The following is a 23,062-nucleotide window of genomic DNA, read 5'->3' on the forward strand; positions in this document are numbered from 1 at the left end:
CTGCCAGTTTCAAGCTGAGGGCCAAAACCGTCACACTATTGGCATCAAGCCACTCTTCCCTTGGCCAGGCTTAAATACTTATTTGGAAAATCCATGCATTTTCATTCTTACAGCACAGCTTAAATTAAGCAGCTCGATAGCTGGGACTCCTAAATCTGTCAGACTCCTACATGAAACAATGTACTTACTATAATTCCAGTCCCAAAAGAGGTTACCTAGGATAGGAGCAGAACAAAGAAGTGGGAGATTTGCAAAAGGAAGCAATAATATTGCCACCAGAGTCCGTTGAAACAACACTGGGGCAGCAGCAGGTAGGCGTGTCCTTTCTTGGGGCCATGATGCAGGGAAAGGGGGCTTCCCAGAGGCACAGAAATGCTCCTCCACCCACCAGCTCTGCTCAGCAGCAGCCCCGCGTTTCTCAGCAGCAGGAGCCCCCTTCTCTCCCAGCTGCACGAGGAACAGCAGAAATGCTGGCGGGCCAATGTGGCATCACTAGCTGGGCTCTGGTTGCAGGCCAGGGTGACCCTCGGGGCCCTGCCTTCCACCCATGCCTGGGGGCTGGCAGCAGCTCCCTGCCCAGCAGACTCCAGGAGGGCAGGCTGGGTGAGTCAGGGGCAAGAGAAGGGCCAGTGACCCCAGCTGTGAAAACAGGAGAGAGCAGGACCAGGCATAGAGGGCCAAACACCTGTGGCGCCCTGGGACAGAAAGACTAAGGGCTTAGGGACCTCCGTGACCCTGAGAACCAAATTCTTCCTATATGCTGAGCTTCTCCTCTAGAAAAGTATTTGAAAGTGACTCCAGAAGGTTAGGGAGGGGAACTACCTAGGCTTTTACACTTCTCCCTGACCCCAGATTTAGGAGAGAAGAAAGAAAGGGAAAGAGGCCATCTAGGGCCTTCTGCAGAGCTGGCCGAGGGCCCCCTTCCCTCCTCTGCTGCATGGACAGGCCCACCTCACGCCCCAGAGGCTGGGCGCCTGGGGGTTGGCAGGAAGAACAAGGGGAAAATGTTCAGCCAGGAGCAGATTAAACACCCATCATAGGGGCTGAGGATTAAAATAGTAGGCAATATTTACTGAGTGGTTTACCAAGTGCCAGGCACAGTTTCATACTCCACTACTTATGATATTGATCCTCAGACTGATTTTTTTAGATGAAGTATCATTATTATTATTATTTCCAATTAATAGATGCAGAAAGTGAGGCAATAGATAGGTAAGTAATGTGCCCGAAGTCATAGAAAAAGCAGGGAATAGCTAGAATTGCAAATATGGGAAATAAAAAGCATTTCCTGGTTCAAAATCCTCTGAGAGTTTAACATCATACTGAAAATTCGAATCCTCTCTCAGAGCCTATAAAATCCCACAGGATTCCTACCTCCTCTTTGCCCTCACGGCCTGTGGCTTTCCCCCTGCTCCTTATTTGATAAAACTGGCATTCTGAGGTTTTCAAACGAGGCAAGCTCACCCCTGCCTCAGGGCCTTGGGGCAGGCTGCTCCCTCGGCCCGAACACTTCCCACAGGTCTCTGGAGGGCTCATTCATCTTAGTCATGTCTCTGCAGAGCTGTCGTCTCTACTGAGCTCCCCGCCCTCACCACTCATCTAAGACATATTGCTGTCCCCCGTTCTGTCACCTTCCTCTGTTCTTTCCTCACACATTGACCACTGGCTGAAATCAGATCTTAATTTGCTTGGCTGGCACTGTCACCCCACTAGAGTGTACGGTACATGAAGGCTGGCCCTGCAGCACTAGGACACAGCTCAGTCAGTGTGAGACGGAACAGTGAGCGTATGAATGAATGGTAGGGGCGGGGGCCCCGAGAGGACAGCATGCCCACTTCACTGAGCTGAAGGAGAGATGGTGATGGAAATACAGCAGTTCTTCACTTTCTGGAAGTTAGGCACCCCTCTGAGTCCTAGCTGAAAGCCATAGATCTTTTCTCCAAAAAAATACCCAGAAATATGCATATAATTTCAAGAGTCCCTTTTAAGTCCCAGGGAAGAACGTCTGCACTCCTGGGAGGGCGAAAAAAGAGACTTGGATCTATTTGAGCATCGACTGAAGCCCCATCCACTCTCCCACTGGCCGCGTTTCCAAAGGGAAGAACAGGGTCTGTGAACAGGGCAGGGGGCTGAACAGAAACACCAGAGTTTGTATCCTTGGTCCGGCAACCTAATCTCTGGTCCAAGCATCCGCGAAGCACCCTCTCCTCTGGACTTTTGCCCAGCAGGGAGATAGGATGACTAGTCATTAATATTCCTTCCCTCCTGACACACACAGCTCCATCGCCCACAGAATGTGGCAGAAGAGACCCTGGAAGAGGCCCAGCAGCTTCTGCTTTCCCTTATGAGCCGGTCACCATGCAGTCTGACCCCAAGACCATCATGCTGGAGGAAGCCCAAGTCAGCCACACGGACAGGGAGGGAGGACGGCCAGGTGGAGGAACCTGAGCTGCCAGACATGGGCTGAAGGCTTCCAGGACCTTCCAGGCCAGCTGCCCAACTGCCAGTGGACTGCAACTGAGTGGGTGACTCAAGCAACAGCCCACAGAGCAGAAGGACCACCAAGCCATGCCCTGCCCGGGTTCCTGACCCACAAAACAGTAGGAAACAATGCATCCTTGTTGTGTCAAGCCACCCAGATTTGGGATAGGTTGTAACATGGCTGTAAATAACTGACCCATTCATACCAACTCCTCACCAGCTATGCTCTCCCCTCCTGTTCTTCTACCCTACCCATCCCTCAATTAGTTCCAATAACACCTCCTTCCCAAAGGTTCTCTTATCATTCCACCCCACTCCTCACCCTGCCAGGCTCTGAACTCCAAATTCACAACCTACTCAACCTTGAAATCTCGGCTCTGTGACTCTCTCCTCTGAGAACTGCCCCCCACCCCCGTCTTCCACAGTGGCTGTGGGTGCTCCACACGCCCATGCTCCTAAGCACACCCCATTCCCCTGACCCTCTCTGCTTGTTCCCTGCCCCCCAGACTGTCATTGTCACGTACATTACCATCCACATACTCTACACATAACTCGTTAACTACCTCCTAACAGGGGCTCAATAAGAGCCTATGAACTGAAAGCATAAACCCGAGGTCGCTTACTGGGCTCTGCAGATGATCTCATTCATGCTCTGCATGCCTGTGTGTCTTTACGCTGTGGCAGAAAATGCCTTGAGGGTGAGGGTCATGCTGCTCATCTCTGTGCCTCTCGGGGGCCTTGCACAGGTGGGTGCTCAATAAATGCTGTCGACGTTGAACTGGTCGATGTGTGACTTTCAGTGTGACCTTAACTCCAGGTTCACCCATGGACCTCTGACACTCAGGTCCCAGGTCTGCTAGGCCTGGATGCTGTAAGGACAGATAAGGCTCTGCTTGTTTATCTCTGGCTCTTTCCAATCACTGAAATTCTCAGAGGTCCATGCATTCTACAGTCACAACAATGGATTCATTCTGAATGGCTCATCTTTCGGAAGCCACATTCTCTTTAAAGCCATTCACCTCCAACTCCTACTTCAAAAGCCAAGTGCGAGAGAGTGAGCACAGCTTCCCACACAGCACGGGAGTCACAAATCAACCGGAAATATCTGATTTAATCTGTTACTATAACGCACTGTCCAGACAGCAGTGCCACCACAGGGACGGTCACTCTACAAACACACTCATGGTCTTGTGACCTTTACTCAACATTCCAGAGATATGAGAGGGTGGGCTGGGGGAGGCAGGTTATAAATAGCATGGGATGGTGGGGTGGTGGCCCGGCTTCCTAGTGCTGGTTGGCCTGGGCAACTCCTCATCTACAAAGTCCTTGTGTCTGGGAACACCCAGGGCCTTCTCCCACCTGACTGCCTCAGACCCTGCTGCCTCCGGGGCCTGGACCCTGGCCCTCCCCGGCCAGACCGGGGCTTCTCTGCCTCTCCTGCCCCAGCCTTCCCCTCCTCGAGTGTCATGTTCTACCTTGGACATAAGCTCCTATAGGATCACACCAGACCATGAAATCTCAGCTCAACATTTAAGAGCCTAGTGGGAAGGGTGACAGAAGCCCAAAGGGGAGGAGAGGAGAAAATGGCAAGGACAGGTCAGGAAGTGGTGTCATCTAGCCCTCGGTAAGTCCCTAAGGACCCCTAAGTGTGCATTCAACTCTGGGAGACACAAAGGAGACGTGTGCTGGCTTGGAAGACAATAAATCTTGGTGCAGCCCACTGGGGTTCTCAACCTGGCTTGGCCCTTCCCAGCCCTGTGACTGTGGACACATCTTCCCTGGGGAGTCCGTGTGCCTCCCTGTGAGGTGGCTGTGGTGGCCTCAGACGTGTCCCTGAAGGGACTAGCCCAGGGCTGGTACACAGAAAGTGCTCAATAAATGTGAGCTCCCTTCCCCTCCCTGCCTCCAGTCAGAAGAGGCTGGCTCACTCACTAGTGAGGCTACATAAATGTAAGAATGAAGGTGTAAGAGGTCTGACCTTCATGGATGATGTGCTGAACCCCCAAATACCAAAGACATTAACTTCATTGACTATATTAATATGATGGAGCCACCATCTATTCATTCGCTCAACAAACATTTGCTGAGTGTCTCCTGGGCAGCAAGCATTGCCCTAAGCATGACTGATGAGCTTCCTTGTTCTAGCTGCTGTGAGGCTTTCTACACTTACAACTGCCCCTCCACTGCTTTTTGTCCATAATCCTGTCTCTGTTTTTGGAGAGGAATGTAAATGTTCAATCTGCCATCATCTAGGCTGTAGATTTTAGGGAATAGGAGATGGCCCAAAGATGATGATGGTAACAATTATAATGACACCAGCAAATAAAAGCAATGTTTTAGAGGGGTGGATGGATGAGCAGAAAGGAGACTCCCTAGAAGGTGGAACACCACTGTTATCCATGGCCCCATGTAGCTACAGCAAAAATCTAACCCCAGCTCTACGCTCATCAACATGATAGTACCAACCAACATTCTGCCATATGCCTGTGGTGAAGGGCTGTGAAGGGCCAGGTTTCCTTTTCCATTTTCGATTTGTTGCAGACTGATACTTTTGGAAAATGCACAGACTGTGTGCTTGAATGCTATGGTGATGTCAAATTACTTAACGGTCTCTAAATACTTATTCTCAATGCTGATATTTATTTCACTGCTACCCAGCACCAAATGATTCACCAACTGGCACCCATCTATGAACCACACTTTGGGTAGCACTGGTGTAGTTTAGTCAGTTCCACAAACCTTCCAAAATCTAGAATACATGTTGCAAACAAATTCAAGAAATGGAATTGTAAAGGTCAACTTACTTGCTGATGGTTGAAATTTGATCAGATCTTGCAAGTCAGTAGAAATCTGGAAAACGTGGCTGTAGAACTGCTGGACTGAATTCTTCAGGCCAGAAATGTCTTTGGAATGTGACCGAAGTGTTCCATTCATCTGCCTGACACAACTCCACAGGCTGCTGACATGCTGGTTGAGCCCTTCCTTGATCCTCTCAAGACTTTCTGAGAGGGAGTCCAGTTTGCTGCACGTTTTCTCCATATGAGACACCCTGCCCTCAACCCCGGAGACTTCCCTCTGGACCCCGTGCACATTTTCCTTACAAGCGTCCAGCTCAGAAAGGACCCGGCTCTGCAGCCTCTGCCACCTGTCCTCCAGCTGGCCACAGCAATGAGCCGGGGGGTCCTTGGAGGATGGGAGGGGCTTCACCGTCCTTTCCTGTTCACCCCCCTTAGAAAACCCACCCACTCCAGCATTTTCACCTTCTCTACAATTGCTTAGCTCATTCTGAAGATGATTCACACTGACTTTTGTTTGGTTTACCTGAGAATACAGGAAATTAAAATCCTGTTGAAGTTTCTGGATGCTATGTTGAGTTTCTTGGAACCTCCTATGCACTGTGTCATTTAGAGATTTCAGAAGGCTCACACTAACACCCACTGTGTGGTCTTCTCCATTTGGCAAAGAATCTTCTATCCCATGAGGCACTCCCTGGAAGTTTTGCAGGCAAATACCCTCCACAGCTTGAACTTTGTCCTTCAGGCGGTTCAATGCCATCAAGAGCTGCTGGTTCCCAGGTCCCGACACCGGGGGCGTGGGACCTGCCTCGGCGTTATTGGCCACCTCCAGGAGAACACTCCCCAGGCGCTCTTCCAGAGACTGCATTTTCTGATCAAGAAGTTGCCTCAAGTCATCTACCTTTCCATTAATGGTTCCCCGAAGGGTTTCTTCAATGTAAAAGCAATGCTCTTCCGCGTTCTTCTCTGTCACATTGATCCTTGCGTCTAGTTCACTCCACCTGGCATCAAAGTCCACCTCTGGTTCCGGAACCACGAGGCGGTCAAACTCATTGTCCAGCCTCCCATTCAGCATTCTGGCAGCTTCAGCAACTCTTTCAACCTTTTGGTCTAACACCTTGATCTGTTGTGCGAAGTCACCATTCTTTCCACCACCACAGCAATCTGACCGGGCTGAAGGATCTTGTACCCGGGCTCGAAGGTCATTTATTTCTTTCCTCAGGCTTGTTTCCTTCTCTCCTATAAGCTCAATCACCCCCAGGTAGCTGCTCCCATAGTCATCACACTGCTGTTGGACACCTATCAGCTTGTACTCACATGAGTTCTTCAGATCGGCTAGCTTTCTGTCCATTCCTTCCATGAGCTCCTCTCTCAGGGCATCAATCTTACTATCAACATAGGCTTGGTAGAGGTCCCTGGTCGCCATGGTCACTACAGGCCCCCGGGCAGCCTCCTGCAGCTGTCTGAGTTGCCCCTCATACCCCTTCACTTTCCCGTCCAGCTCTTCCAGCTTGTCACTCTTGGTCTTCAGAGCATCCTTGACTTCGGCCAATTCAGATTTGATGTCCTTCATGCCAGATTCCTTCTTGTCAAGGACACCAGGAAACTGGACCATTTCTGTGTCTCCACCAATGGCACTGTCAGGCACTGGCTGGGGGTGCAAGTTACTGAGCCATGATGCCAGCATCTTGCTGGCATCATCCTGAATGGCATGTTTGAGGTTATCGTTCACGCCAGCAATGGAAGACTGGAGATCAAGAACTGTCCTTGTGAGTCGGAGAACCTTCTCCTCAAGTACGTGGATTTTCTTTTCCTGAAGTTCTTGGGGCCCCTGTTTTGGATCTACTGTCTGACTTGGTTCTGCTGCCTGAGTTGGCGACAAAGTATTCTTTGGCTCCGATGGTTCATTGTCTGTTACAAAGAAAGAGTTGGACGTGACTTAACATTTTCTACCCTTTATCCAGTTTCTGCAAAGACAATAAACAGGGTACTTCCAGAATACACTTAAACCTTCACACACAGATCCCCTAATTACAGGCAGTTATTGTGGCAGAGTAGAAAAGACTGTGGGCTTTGAGTCAAACAGATCTCCACTTGCATTCTGGCTCTGCTCTTCACTGTCCACCCTTGAACAAGTTAATGAACTTCTGTGAACTATGATCCCCTCATCTATGAGGCAGAGGTACTGCTCCCTCCTAGGGTTAAGAGAACATGCACATGGCACATAATAGACACTCAGTGATCTCTTTCACCCTGAAGGGAAATATTCTGTATGTACTCATCATATGAACACATCACTACCACATTAGTGAACTGCAGCCACACCCCAGGGGTTGCCTACATTCTGGTAAACTTCAAGAAGCCATTTTAGTGAGATCCGCCCATCAGCTGTTGGGTGGTATGATATCAGAGGAGCAGCAAGTCATCCTCCAAGCAACTCCTAAATGTTCTCTTACTTTCATTAGCATCCCCATGCTAAAAATCTCACAGACACGAAGCATAGTGTCGCTTTGCAATTTGGGAAACTAAAAGCAGAAGAGACAAAGCAGCTCATTCTATGGTGTCTCCTGACAACACAACACATGGCCGCAGGTGATGGGAGTCGCTAAGTCAATGAACACAAACACTGAATTTTTTGTAATCCTACTTTGAGAAATAAATTCCTAAAGGAAGAAAAAAATATTATAAAGATGATTGTGATGAGTCATAAAGTAGAAATAAACTGACAGATACAGAGATAGATAAATTAGCAAAAAAGAAATTATTGAAACCAGAGGCAATAGGAGATTAAGAAGTAAACCATGCCTTTGAACACGCAATAGGATATAAGGAGTACTAGAAAGGAGTTAACACTGACGATCCTGCACCCTATACCGAGACACACGTAAAGAGGGAAAAGTCAAGCACAACATAGATTACAGTAAAAGAAGATGCAGTAATGTACATGGACAAACACTGAAAGTAAATTTAGAATGTTGTAGATATTTGAGGTTGACATTCATTGTTTTTTCCTCCTCTGAACTTTTTTGCATAACTGTAGCAAGAACTATTGTTTATTAAAATCACTTTAGTGATAAAATAAAGACTGGAATTCAGATGGCCAAACTCCCAAGCAGAGAACTATAAAGAACACTTTATTTTTCATACTGAAAAAATTCATTTTATGTCAAGACACAGAAGAACAAAACAAGTTGTTGTATCACATACAAATAAAATGCTGTTCAGAGCCACGGAAAGAAAAACAAAGGGTAGGAGAATGGGGGATGAGCAGGATGTAAGGAAATTCTTCTTTCATATCCTACTGGTGACTGTTGGAATTGTTACAACTTTTTGCAAGAATAACTATTGCCAAGTTATTCTTTGGCAATATGTAGCAAAATTCTCAGAATCCCTTCGACCTGCAATTACACTTCTAGAAACTTATTCTAGTAAATGATCAGGGATGGATCCAAAAATTTACAAGAAAAAGAATGCTTATTTGAATATTATCTACAATAATGAAAAACTGCAAACAACCTGAGTGACAAAAGGCCAGGGTCTGTAATAATCTCATTGTCTAAAGCCATTAAATGATATTGTACAATATTTACTGACATGAAGGGTTGTTCACTGTAGATTTAAATTAAAAAATTAGTTCCAAAAATAGTATGTTCTTCATAATGATAGTGGATTGAGGATAAGCATTTCCTTTCATTCCCTTCTGAAATCCAACTAAAATGGAAAAAGAAACAGAAAAACCCAAAACAGCCAGGGCACATAAAACACTGGGATTCAGAATGGTTTTGGATGTTTTCATGGCTACCTTGGAAGCAAGAAGAAAATGGGACAATGCTTTCAAAATTCTAAAGGAAAATGATTTCTAACCTAGACTTCTGAAACTAGAGTAAATATTTTCAGACTATAAAATATCAAAGTTTACCTCACATGCCATCTTCTCATGAAACTACTGGAAGATGTGCTCTACCAAGATGGGGGAACACATCGAGACGGAGCAAGCAGGGGCACAGGAGATGGAGTTGGGAGAGAGGCCAGTTAAGATCGCAGGGTGGCAGCTGTGAACCTGCGAAAGAGGATGACTTGTCCAGGTGGGGCAGGTGAGAGGCTCTAGGACGGATTTCTTCAGGAAGATGGAACCGACATGGCAAAACGCAATGAGAGGACATTCAGATAACCAAAGGAGAGTTTGGGTTGAAATTGGGATTAAAAACAGAAAGCCAAGCCAAGGAAAATATGACAATTAATAATGCTAGAGAAATAAAAAAGCTGTGTCGGAAAGGCAACATATTTATAGCACACTACACGGCTCAGCTGTAAACATTATCCACATAGCTATAATGTAAACAATAAGTGTTGAATAAATGAAAAGCTGGTATAACTGTATGGAAAGGATGAAGATACAGGAGCCGTGTGTGGAAGACTGAAAGGGAGTGAAATGGATCAAAGGGAGTCAAACCCTCACCTTCCAAAATGAGAAGTCAATAGCACTAGAGGTAAATTCCAGGAGACCCCCCTAAAGGGCTTAATTACCCCCTGGGGAGGGAAAGAGGGGAGGATCACTGCTCTTCCTAAAGTCCCCATAAAGCTCTTAGATTCAGTAAACTTCATGTAGGTTTAAACGTTTATAAACTAAACACTAAAACTAAACAAAACAGAAACCAACTATTATGATCCCCCTCTTGTATCCCCATCATAGTACCCCTCATGATTTATTATGACTGCTTGTCTATATTTTGCATTCCATGAGGTCAGGGACCACCTGCTTTGTTCCTTGCTCTTCCCAAGTATCTTCTATTGAACTTGCCAGATAGAGAAGCTCAATAAATATTTGTGGGATAAATGAATTAATTTTTCTTTAACAAAAAGTATATGCAGTCATAGGAAAGAATGCAATATTCTGTAACACTCCATGGGAAAATACGATCATTTAAAGATGATTTAAACATCTAATTCCTAAGAAAATTTAGGTTACATTTATTCTCACTCAATTTTTAAAGAAAGTGATAGAGAATAAAATGACAAAACATTTTTAGCCATAAAAGTCATTCTCTTAATGTTAAAAGCAAAGGTGAAAATTATGATTGCTTTCTTAACTATTCATTGAGGTTGAGTGATTTCACTTCAAAAAACAAATTCAGAAACAAATTTAAGAATAACCTCATTGGATTCTCCTAATTGGGGTTTAGCTTTGCAAATGTCTCACACCAAAGAGAATAAGAATGATTCCATTTACCAAAAAAAAAATTTTGTTTAGTTCCTTCAAATTTAGGTTTATGGGAGCTTGCAGATGGAAAGTAAAATAAAAACAAACAGTGCACATCATTGCATTTGAATTTCTTCTCCGTGCTTCAGGCTATACCCTTCGGAAACCATCATCTTCTCCTACACTCATGTCCCAGGCTCTGGGAGCTGGCCTAACAAAGCAATTTACTTGCATAAATAGTTTGTCTTTCGATCGCTCCTGCTTCTGCAGATAAATTTGCATGCCACATGTGTCTACTGTAGGCATATAATGGTGTCATTCGAAGACCGTGCAAGCTCAACAACGGAAACCATATATCCCGCTGTTAGAAGGAGCGCTGGACATGAATGGTGGCCATGCACAGCAAAGCACAGATAAATTACCTGTGGCTTTCTTCATGCTGTTTCGAGGCCGAGCAGGCATGGGGCGGGGAGTCTTCACGGGATCTCTGGGACCTTCTTGGCAGTCTCCCCCTCTAAAGCCAGGGCAGCACCTCCATTCCAACTGTGTCACTGTTTTGTACCTAGTGACATATCTGGGTCTGATGTTCACACGATACCTGCCGGAAAGAACAGTTGCATCTCTCCTTACTGACTGCTGTTGCAGGCACCCCTGGCTCTCCTGGAGTTGGACCTGAGTAAAGAAGATCTGGGTCAATCAAGGCCCTGCCTGCTGGCCAGGCTGACTTGACTACGGGAGGGATTGGTGGTCTCCTCAGTTCAGCACCGACGCCCTGGGGCTCAGCCAAAATCAGACTGATCCCCTTCCTCCATCTCTTTGATCCACCTGCACCCAGCTTCCCTCCCACTAAAGGCTGGGAAAACAGACCATTAGGAAAACTTGGATGTGGACATTTTTCATAAACTGAGCTTTTGTCTCACCAACAAACTTCTATTCTACCATTCACCACTTTGTGGAGATTTCTTCGGGGTAAATCAGGCTCATTTGCTTTGTATTTTAAAGAAACATCCCTGGCACTCTTGTCTCCTATAGCATCTGTATGTTTGTCTTGGCACCTTCTTTCCCTAACATTAGCAAAGGTAGCAGCCATGAGCCTTTGGAAATGGCATCTCTTGCTGTTTATGTTCAGATCTGATCCAAGTGGCTAATGGCAGAAGTAAGGAAGCAGAATTGGAATAATTTGAAAAATCCCCCTTAAAATGAGCATTCCCTGATTGGCTGGGCTGTCACACAGAGACCCTGTGACAAGCTGTCAAGTCCCCCACATGGCTGAGCCTAGGACAGAGTTCAACAATCCAGTGGCCTCTGGGCACATGGAGGGAAGGATACAGGAGTCTGGTGCCCCTGTGGGTGGGGCAGGGTGGGGAGGGGGGCTGCTCACAGTGGCAAGCCAGCTCCTTTATTTACCCCAACTTCTGTGCCTGGCGAGGAACAGTGGCTCTCTTGAACCTCATCCCTGTCCTTCATTTTGAACAGCACTAGCAGCCAATCCCCAGAAGGAAACCAGCTTCCTATCAGTCCTGCAGGGCGGCGTGTGCTGCTCACGGGGGAGTCTGGGGTTCACGGGGCCCCATGCCAGCCAAGCCATTCCATCCCAGGCACCAGCCTTGTGGCAGGCTGGTGTTCAAAGTCTTGTTCCTGAGAAAACTACAAATTAATATGTGCAATGGTCTTTTGGAATCTGCCCCAAGGGTCAAAACCATGACACCTAAAACCTCCAATGAAAGGAAGTCCTGCATGGCCAGGATGGGCAGGTGACCCTGCGGATCGCATGCCATGGCACAGTGTCCCTGCCGTGCTGGCCCTTCAGAGCCCCAGTTCTCCTCCCCGGCTGTGTGCCAGGAGCACCAGAGACTGTGGAAAACTCCCGATACGTGTCTTCCCCCCAGAGCTCCTGATTTAACTGATCTGGGGTGAGACCTGGTGTGCAGAATTTTGAGAAGCTCCAGTGGGAGCCTTTTTCAAAGAAAGCTGAAGAGAAAGCCCAGTAAGTAAAACAGTAAGGACCTGCCACCGCACGGGCAGGAGCAGGGCAGAACCTGCCTGCAAGGCTTCTCGTTCTCCCACTGCTGCCCTATCCCCACCAGGGCCCCTTTTCACAAATGACAAAACCAGGCTCATCGAGTTTAAGTGACTTGTCCAAGGTCCTGTGGTCAAGAAGGCCCAGGGCTGGGACGTAAACTCACTGTTGGCCCTCATCTGCCACGTGGCTCTCCCACATGCAGAAGCAGACAGCTCTGGTAACCGCCTCAAATTCCTAGCAACCCCACCTACATAGAGAGTTCCAGAAGGCCCCACAAGCTGGCTGAGAAGGTAGCCACTGTGCCCATTCAGCAAACACTTGCCTGAGCATCTAATTTGGGCCAGGTACCCACCAGCCCTCGGCCCCTAGCCCCCACCTACCACAAGATCACAGTGTGTTTCTGAAACTATAAAAGAAAGAAAAATTCCATTTCCTTGCTTTGCATGCTCAAGTACTGGAATGATGCTGGAAAAATGTGTCATCTCAGAAAAAACGTGAGTCCTCTGGGCATTCAGACTGAACGTGGAAGTGTGTTTGCTGTTGCATCCGTTCAGGACAGCCCACATGTAAGCCTCCAGCCGGGGCGCTGAGCAGGGACTAGAGCAGAGCTCCTGCTCTGGGGCCCTCGGCCCCTCACTGCTGCAGAGGGACGAAGTTCCTGCTTTTCCAACACACTTACTCTTTTCCTTCAGGGCAGTTACTGCCTTGGCGCCAGCTGCGAGTTAGGGAAGGCCCCAGCGCAGGCCCACCCCCATCTCCATCTGGCCCGCCTGCTGCAGGGGCTCCAGTTTCCTCGCCAAGTTCAAGGTGGCCGCGTTTCCAACAGTGTTCAAGTCCAGTGTGTGGCTGAGGCCTTCTGGGCATGGTGGCAGCTGGAAACGAGGGGTCACCTCTGGCTGTGGGGAAGCTCGTGTTCCGACTCTGTGCATCACCCACGGACTCCAGGGGCAGCCGTGGGGCCTCGGGCCTCAGTCTGGGGCATGAAGGGAGGAGGTGGGGTTATCCGGTCCCACAGACCTCCTGGGGTTTTCCCCGCAGAATAGGCGCCTCCACAGCAGCCAGCCAGGTGGCTCCCCAGGGCACGGGGAGGGACCTGCTGGGGTTCCCAGGCCTCCTCCCAAGACCCCCCTCCCCAAGGCTCTGCAGGACAACAGCCTGGCCAGAGACCTTTTAAAAAAAGCCTAGGTCTTTACCCTCAAAATTCTAATTTAACTGGTCTGGAGGCAGGGGCGTCTGTACCTTTTAAAAGCTCCCCAAAGAGTTGAGAAGTGTAGTCCCAGACCCCAGGAACCCATCCTCCCTCAGAGCTGGGAGCCCAGAGCCCCAACCAGGGGCCAGACAACCAGGCAGGGGAAGGGGACCCAGGCAAAGCTGCCCGTGCTACCCCAGGGCCCTGGGCTGTAGGCGCAGGCGAGATGCACTGGGGCCACTTGCTCTGTCGGCTAACTGCACGCAGCTGGGGGTGCCCGGCAGCAGGGCCCACAGCCAGAGGGACAGCGTCCAGACAGAGCTGGGCTGGGGCTGCAAGGCTGACTCCGTCTGCAGCCTCAGCCCCCATGCAGCCTGGAGTGAGGACTTTAACAGCATCCTGCCCCGCAGGGGTGCCCTTCGGCAGCTGCCCCAGCCCCCCTGGGGCTATGGCAATGAGCTGGCCCACCACCTGAGCCTGCCCCCACCCTGCCACCTTTCCCCTTTCTCTCCCCTCTGAAACTCGTTCAGGGACATTTTGGGGGGGTGAAACAAGGGTTCACCATTTTTGCAAGTTTGGCCACCGTGTCAAGGCATCAGATGGGCCCAAGATTCTACTGAGAATGGCAGTGGCAAGAAAAACACTGGAAAAGTTGAAGAAGAGTTCAGGAACCATATACAGAAGTGTCCCTGTTAAAACAAAATGTGACAAAATGACTGTGCTTCAATGTGACATCACCCCCTGCAAAGACTCGGCCTCTTCCAGGACGTGCTCAGACGCACGTGTATCTGCTTGCTCACTGTCCATCTTGCCTGCAGACCATAAGCTCACCGGGGCATGAATTCTTGTTGGTTTCATTCTCTACAACATCCCCAAGTTTTAACACAGCATGTGTCCCATCACAGGTGCTCAATAAACAATCACCATCAAGTAATTGATTAATCCAACAATAATGAATGAAAGGAAGTCTACTTTTGACAAGGTTTTGGGGAGTCCAATGTCCACATTAAAAACCCCTGAGTTATCCTCCCATCTAATCTGAATTCCTGTCTTTCCTGACCTCACCAAGCCCCAGAGTCCTACGGTCACAATGAAATGGACAAGAAGCACATACCAGAAGGTGACCTGGAATTGTGCTGTCCGGGAAGACAGATATAAATTAACTCAAACATTTAGGTCTTTGATCACACTGGCCACATCTCAAGGCTCAATACCCCCACATGGCCAGTGGCCACAGTATCGGCGTGAACAGCTCCACTGCCCAGAAGGTTCTACTGGAGACACACGAGATAGTTGAGGGAACACAGGATGCACGTCTGTTCACCTCTGCATTTCCATCCCACATCCACCCTTCTTCTTTCTCCTCCCACAGCCCTTCTTGGAGTCCCAGGGGGACCACCACATATCACTGGCAGAAGATCATCTAGACAGCTGTTCTACAAAGTAAGGATATTTTCCCTGCATTTAGAATTCACCTGTATTTTTTTTTTTAAACAGTTCACTAAAACTCTTTAAACAAGTCCAAAGCTTAGTGCCCCCTTGGGGATGCTTGCTTGACCAGGATTTCTCCCAAGAACAGCCTTTCTAGTAAAGTCCTCTCCTTCCAGGAGCTGGCCTGCCCCCAAAACCACAGAGCCAACTCTTCTTGCTTCATTCCACATGCGGTTCCACTCGGTATCAACCGGAATGGCACTGAGAGGCTAGAGAAGGGGGCCAGGAAGAAGAGGTGCTTCCTTCTCTCTGGCAGGGAGCACCTGAGGCCTGGAGAAGCAGCCATCTTCTCAGGACAAGGAAAATTAGCGCACACAGACAAGAAGTCATTTCATCCAGCTTTCAAACACATCCCCGGGGCAGGCTGGACTGGCCAGCATCCAGGTTCTATTCCAAGTTTCCCACAGCTCTGTCCATTCCAGCCCTAGTAATTTACTTTTTAACTGTGGTAAAATACACATAACACAAAATATGTATAAAGTACATATAAAAGAAACAAGGGGGACTGCAGCAAACTAAAAAGCTTTCTGAAGGAAACCACCAACAAAATGAAAAGGTAACCTAACAGAGAAAATATTTGCAAATCACATCTGATAAGGGGTTAATGTCTAAAATACATAAAGAATTCACATAGCTCAAAAGCAAAAAAAAAAAAAAATTTGATTTAAAAATGGGCAAAGGACCTGAACAGACATTTTCTCAAACAAGTCATATAAATGGCCAACAGGCACAAGAAAAGCATCTCCACATCACTAATCATCAGGGAAATGCAAATCAAAACCATAATGAGTTATCACCTCATGCCTGTTAAAATGGCTTTTCTCTGAAAGACAAGAAATAAGTGTTGGCAAGGATGTGGAGAAAAGGGAACCCTCATGCACTATTGGTAGGAATGTAAATGGGTGCAGCCACTATGGAAAACAGTACAGAGGTTCTCCCCAAAATTTAAAATAGAAATACCAGATGATCCAGCAAGCCCACTTCTGGGTATATATCCAAAGACAATCAAAACACTACCTTGAAAAGATATCTGTACCCCAATGTTCACTGCAGGATTATTTATAATAGCTAAGACATGGAAGCAACCTAAGTGTTCATCGATGGATAAATGGATAAAGGAAATGTGGTATATATATGTGTGTACACACACATACATACAGATACACAATGGAGTTATTATTTAGCCATTAAAAAGTGAAATATTGCCATTTGCAAAAACATGGACAGACCTCAAGGACGTTATGCTGAGTGAAATAAGTCAGAGAAAGACAAGTTCTGTATGATCTCATTTACATATGGAATCTAAAAAATAAATCAAGCTCATAGATAAAACAGATTGATAATTTCCAGAGGTGGACAGTAGGTGGTGGGGGAAAGGGGTGAACTGGATTTTTGTTGTTTAAATAAATTGAATAATTATAGTTAAAAAAAAAAGTGGGAGAAAAGCACCAACTCTAGGTCTGAAGAGACTAGGGAGGGAGAGGCCATCAAAATGCGGAGAGTCTTTAACTTGGAAAGGCTATAACTATTGCTCAGGGGACAGCTGCCGCACGGGGTGCACGCTGTTGACGGAGGAACACAGCCACTGCCAACTCCACCCAGGGGCAGGGAGTGGACGCCTTACAGCAGCCCGACCAATGGAAAGCCAGATGGCAAGGGAACCCACTGGCGCAGTATGAGTGACATGATTTTGCAACCAATAGCCAATTGTAAGTGTTCCTAGACTGAAAGTAAAAGCCTCCTCACTAGTTACCTAACTAAGGAAGGAACATCCGCCTCTGGGCCAGAGTTTCATCTATAAAATGAAAGGATTAAATTACAATCTCTACAGGTCAGATCCCTAGATCAAAACCAGGACGGAGAAGGTTGGAACGTGGATCTGGGGACAAGTAGAAAATATCCAACATAGACTGCTAGAGAGAGAGGCGGAAGATGGCGGCGTGAGTAGAGCAGCGGAAATCTCCTCCCAAAACCACATATATCCATGAAAATATAACAAAGACAACCCTTCCTAGAATAAAGACAAGAAGACACAGGACAACATCCAGACCACATCCGCACCTGAGAGAACCCAGCGCCTCGCGAAGGGGGTAAGATACAAGCCCTGGCCCCGCGGGAGCCGAGCGCCCCTCCCCCGAGCTCCCGGCGGGAGAAGAGCAGGCAGAGCGGGAGGGAGACGGAGCCCAGGACTGCCGAACACCCAGCCCCAGCCATCCGGGCCAGAGTGCAGGGCCCTCGATACTGGGAAAACAGGGCAGCAAGAACAGTGAGCAGGCACTGGAGGCTGGGCGACAGAGGACATAAGAAAAGCGCGTGACCATTTTTTTTTGCTTTTTTGGTGTTTTGTTTTGGCGAGCGCTTTTTGGAAGTCTTAAAGGGATAGGGACCCCAATACTAGGGAAACAGGGCAGAAAGACCGGTGAGCAGAGGCCTGAGGCTGGCGCTGGAGAATAAAGAAAAACGAGCAACCACCTTATTTTTTTTAATGAAAAAAAATTTTTTTTTTTTTTAATTTAAAAATTTTTTTCTTCTTTTTTTTTGGTGGTCGTTGTTTTGTTTTGGCGGGTGCTTTTTGGAAGTCTGAAAGGGGCAGGGCGGGTCACTTAATCCAGAGGTGGGGAATCCGGGGATCTCTGGGCGCCCTAACCCCTGGGCTGCAGGGAGCAGGGAGGCCCCTTACGGAGATAAATAGCCTCCCAGCAGCTCCTGCTCCAACGCGACTCCACCATTTTGGAGTAGCTGCCCGAGCCAGGCCACGCCCACAGCAACAGCGGAGATTAACTCCATAGCAGCCGGGCAGGAAGCAGGAACCCTGTCTGTGCGCAGCTGCCCAGCACAAGCCACTAGAGGCCGCTGTTCTCACAGGAGAGGAGGGTCACAAACCTACAAGAAAGGAAGTCCTTCCAGCCGTCACTCGTCCCAGTTCTGCAGACTATTCCTATCACCATGAAAAGGCAAAGCTACAGGCAGACAAAGATCACAGAGACAACACCAGAGAAGGAGACAGACCTAACCAGTCTCCCTGAAAAAGAATTCAAAATAAGAATCATAAACATGCTGACAGAGATGCAGAGAAATACGCAAGAGAAATGGGATGAAGTCCGGAAGGAGATCACAGATGCCAGAAAGGAGATCGCAGAAATGAAACAAACTCTGGAAGGGTTTATAAGCAGAATGGATAGAATGCAAGAGGCCATTGATGGAATTGAAATCAGAGAACAGGAACGCATAGAAGCTGACAGAGAGAGAGACAAAAGGATCTCCAGGAATGAAACAATATTAAGAGAACTGTGTGACAAATCCAAAAGGAACAATATCCGTATTATAGGGGTCCCAGAAGAAGAAGAGAGAGGAAAAGAGATGGAAAGTACCTTAGAAGAAATAATTGCTGAAAACTTCCCCACACTGGGGGAGGAAATAATCGAACAGACCACGGAAATACACAGAACCCCCAACAGAAAGGATCCAAGAAGGACAACACCAAGACACATAATAATTAAAATGGCAAAGATCAAGGACAAGGAAAGAGTGTTAAAGGCAGCTAGAGAGAAAAAGGTCACCTATAAAGGGAAACCCATCAGGCTAACATCAGATTTCTCAACAGAAACCCTACAGGCCAGAAGAGAATGGCATGATATATTTAATACAATGAAACAGAAGGGCCTTGAACCAAGGATACTGTATCCAGCACGACTATCATTCAAATATGATGGTGGGATTAAACAATTCCCAGACAAACAAAAGCTGAGGGAATTTGCTTTCCACAAACCACCTCTACAGAACATCTTACAGGGAATGCTCTAGATGGGAGCACTCCTAGAAAGAGCACAGCACAAAACACCCAACATATGAAGAATCGAGGAGGAGGAACAAGAAGGGAGAGAAGAAAAGAATCTCCAGACAGTGTATATAACAGCTCAATAAGCGAGCTAAGTTAGGCAGTAAGATACTAAAGAGGCTAACCTTGAACCTTTGGTAACCACGAATTTAAAGCCTGCAATGGCAATAAGTACATATCTTTCAATAGTCACCCTAAATGTTAATGGGTTGAATGCACCAATCAAAAGACACAGAGTAACAGAATGGATAAAAAAGCAAGACCCATCTATATGCTGCTTACAAGAAACTCACCTCAAACCCAAAGACATGTACAGACTAAAAGTCAAGGGATGGAAAAACATATTTCAAGCAAACAACAGTGAGAAGAAAGCAGGGGTTGCAGTACTAATATCAGACAAAATAGACTTCAAAACAAAGAAAGTAACAAGAGATAAAGAAGGACACTACATAACGATAAAAGGCTCAGTCCAACAAGAGGATATAACCATTCTAAATATATATGCACCCAACACAGGAGCACCAGCATATGTGAAACAAATACTAACAGAACTAAAGGGGGATATAGACTGCAATGCATTCATTCTAGGAGACTTCAACACACCACTCACCCAAAGGATAGATCCACTGGTCAGAAAATAAGTAAGGACACGGAGGCACTGAACAACACAGTAGAGCAGATGGACCTAATAGACATCTATAGAACTCTACATCCAAAAGCAGCGGGATATACATTTTTCTCAGGTGCACATGGAACATTCTCCAGAATAGACCACATACTAGGCCACAAAAAGAGCCTCAGAAAATTCCAAAAGATTGAAATCCTACCAACCAACTTTTCAGACCACAAAGGCATAAAACTAGAAATAAACTGTACAAAGAAAGCAAAGAGGCTCACAAACACATGGAGGCTTAACAACACGCTCCTAAATAATCAATGGATCAATGACCAAATCAAAATGGAGATCCAGCAATATATGGAAACAAATGACAACAACAACACTAAGCCCCAACTTCTGTGGGACACAGCAAAAGCAGTCTTAAGAGGAAAGTATATAGCAATCCAAGCATATTTAAAAAAGGAAGAGCAATCCCAAATGAATGGTCTAATGTCACAATTATCGAAATTGGAAAAAGAAGAACAGATGAGGCCTAAGGTCAGCAGAAGGAGGGACATAATAAAGATCAGAGAAGAAATAAATAAAATTGAGAAGAATAAAACAATAGCAAAAATCAATGAAACCAATGGTTCTTCGAGAAAATAAACAAAATCGATAAGCCTCTAGCCAGACTTATTAAGAAGAAAAGAGAGTCAACACAAATCAACAGTATCAGAAACGAGAAAGGAAAAATCACGACGGACCCCACGGAAATGCAAAGAATTATTGGAGAATACTATGAAAACCTAAATGCTAACAAGCTGGGAAACCTAGGAGAAATGGACAACTTCCTAGAAAAATACAACCTTCCAAGATTGACCCACGAAGAAACAGAAAATCTAAACAGACCAATTACCAGCAACGAAATTGAAGCAGTAATCAAAAAACTACCAAAGAACAAAACCCCCGGGCCAGATGGATTTACCTCGGAATTTTATCAGACATACAGGGAAGACATAATACCCATTCTCCTTAAAGTTTTCCAAAAAATAGAGGAGGAGGTGATACTCCCAAAGTCATTCTATGAAGCTAACATCACCCTAATACCAAAACCAGGCAAAGACCCCACCAAAAAAGAAAACTACAGACCAATATCCCTCATGAACATAGATGCAAAAATAATCAACAAAATATTAGCAAACCGAATTCAAAAATACATCAAAAGGATCATACACCACGACCAAGTGGGATTCATCCCAGGGATGCAAGGATGGTACAACATTCGAAAGTCCATCAACATCATCCACCACATCAACAAAAAGAAAGACAAAAACCACATGATCATCTCCATAGATGCTGAAAAAGCATTTGACAAAGTTCAACATCCATTCATGTTAAAAACTCTCAGCAAAATGGGACTAGAGGGCAAGTACCTCAACATAATAAAGGCCATCTATGATAAACCGACAGCCAACATTATATTGAACAGCAAGAAGCTGAAAGCATTTCCTCTGAGATCGGGAACTAGACAGGGATGCCCACTCTCTCCACTGTTATTTAACATAGTACTGGAGGTGCTAGCCACGGCAATCAGACAAAACAAAGAAATTCAAGGAATCCAGATTGGTAAAGAAGAAGTTAAACTGTCACTATTTGCAGATGACATGATACTGTACATAAAAAACCCTAAAGACTCCACCCCAAAACTACTAGAACTGATATCGGAATACAGCACAGTTGCAGGATACAAAATCAACACACAGAAATCTGTGGCTTTCCTATATACTAACAATGAACCAACAGAAAGAGAAATCAGGAAAACAACTCCATTCACAATTGCATCAAAAAAAATAAAATACCTAGGAATAAACCTAACCAAAGAAGTGAAAGACTTATACTCTGAAAACTACAAGTCACTCTTAAGAGAAATTAAAGGGGACACTAACAGATGGAAACTCATCCCATGCTCGTTGCTAGGAAGAATTAATATCGTTAAAATGGCCATCCTGCCCAAAGCAATATACAGATTTGATGCAATCCCTATGAAACTACCAGCAACATTCTTCAATGAACTGGAACAAATAATTCAAAAATTCATATGGAAACACCAAAGACCCCGAATAGCCAAAGCAATCCTGAGAAAGAAGAATAAAGTAGGGGGGATCTCACTCCCCAACTTCAAGCTCTACTATAAAGCCATAGTAATCAAGACAATTTGGTACTGGCACAAGAGCAGAGCCACAGACCAATGGAACAGACTAGAGAATCCAGACATTAACCCAGACATATATGGTCAATTAATATTTGATAAAGGAGCCATGGACATACAATGGTGAAATGACAGTCTCTTCAACAGGTGGTGCTGGCAAAACTGGACACCTACATGTAGGAGAATGAGACTGGACCATTGTCTAACCCCATATACAAAAGTAAACTCAAAATGGATCAAAGACCTGAATGTAAGCCATGAAACCATTAAACTCTTGGAAGAAAACATAGGCAAAAACCTCTTAGACATAAACATGAGTGACCTCTTCTTGAACATATCTCCCCGGGCAAGGAAACCAACAGCAAAAATGAGTAAGTGGGACTATATTAAGCTGAAAAGCTTCTGTACAGCAAAAGACACCATCAATAGAACAAAAAGGAACCCTAGAGTATGGGAGAATATATTTGAAAATGACACATCCGATAAAGGCTTGACGTCCAGAATATATAAAGAGCTCACACGCCTCAACAAACAAAAAACAAATAACCCAATTAAAAAATGGGCAGAGGAACTGAACAGACAGTTCTCCAAAAAAGAAATACAGATGGCCAACAGACACATGAAAAGATGCTCCACATCGCTAATTATCAGAGAAATGCAAATTAAAACTACAATGAGGTATCACCTCACACCAGTAAGGATGGCTGCCATCCAAAAGACAAACAACAACAAATGTTGGCGAGGCTGTGGAGAAAGGGGAACCCTCCTACACTGCTGGTGGGAATGTAAGTTAGTTCAACCATTGTGGAAAGCAGTATGGAGGTACATCAAAATGCTCAAAACAGACTTACCATTTGACCCAGGAATTGCACTCCTAGGAATTTACCCTAAGAATGCAGCAATCAAGTATGAGAAAGATCAGTGCACCCCTATGTTTATCGCAGCACTATTTACAATAGCCAAGAATTGGAAGCAACCTAAATGTCCATCGATAGATGAATGGATAAAGAAGATGTGGTACATATACACAATGGAATACTACTCAGCCATAAGAAAAGGGCAAATCCAATCATTTGCAGCAACATGGATGGAGCTGGAGGGTATTATGCTCAGTGAAACAAGCCAAGCGGAGAAAGAGAAATACCAAATGATTTCACTCATCTGTGGAATATAAGAACAAAGGAAAAACTGAAGGAACAAAACAGCACCAGAATCACAGAACTCAAGAATGGACTAAC

The 23,062-nt window shown here is 46.0% G+C and overlaps 1 protein-coding gene across 1 annotated transcript in view; it reads right to left on the reverse strand.

Annotated features, from left to right (window-relative positions):
* Positions 1-23,062, reverse strand: part of EMILIN2 (elastin microfibril interfacer 2) — a 69,257-nt gene that overhangs the window by 19,391 nt on the left and 26,804 nt on the right. Inside the window, exons 3-4 of the mRNA XM_036905844.2 lie at positions 10,899-11,074; positions 5,286-7,187 (exon numbers count right to left, since the gene is read on the reverse strand). Coding sequence (XP_036761739.2) covers positions 5,286-7,187; positions 10,899-11,074 — 2,078 coding nt within the window. The remainder of the gene's footprint in view (positions 1-5,285; positions 7,188-10,898; positions 11,075-23,062) is intronic.

Source organism: Manis pentadactyla, chromosome 6 (assembly GCF_030020395.1).
Source record: "Manis pentadactyla isolate mManPen7 chromosome 6, mManPen7.hap1, whole genome shotgun sequence".
Taxonomy (NCBI): Eukaryota; Metazoa; Chordata; class Mammalia; order Pholidota; family Manidae; genus Manis; species Manis pentadactyla.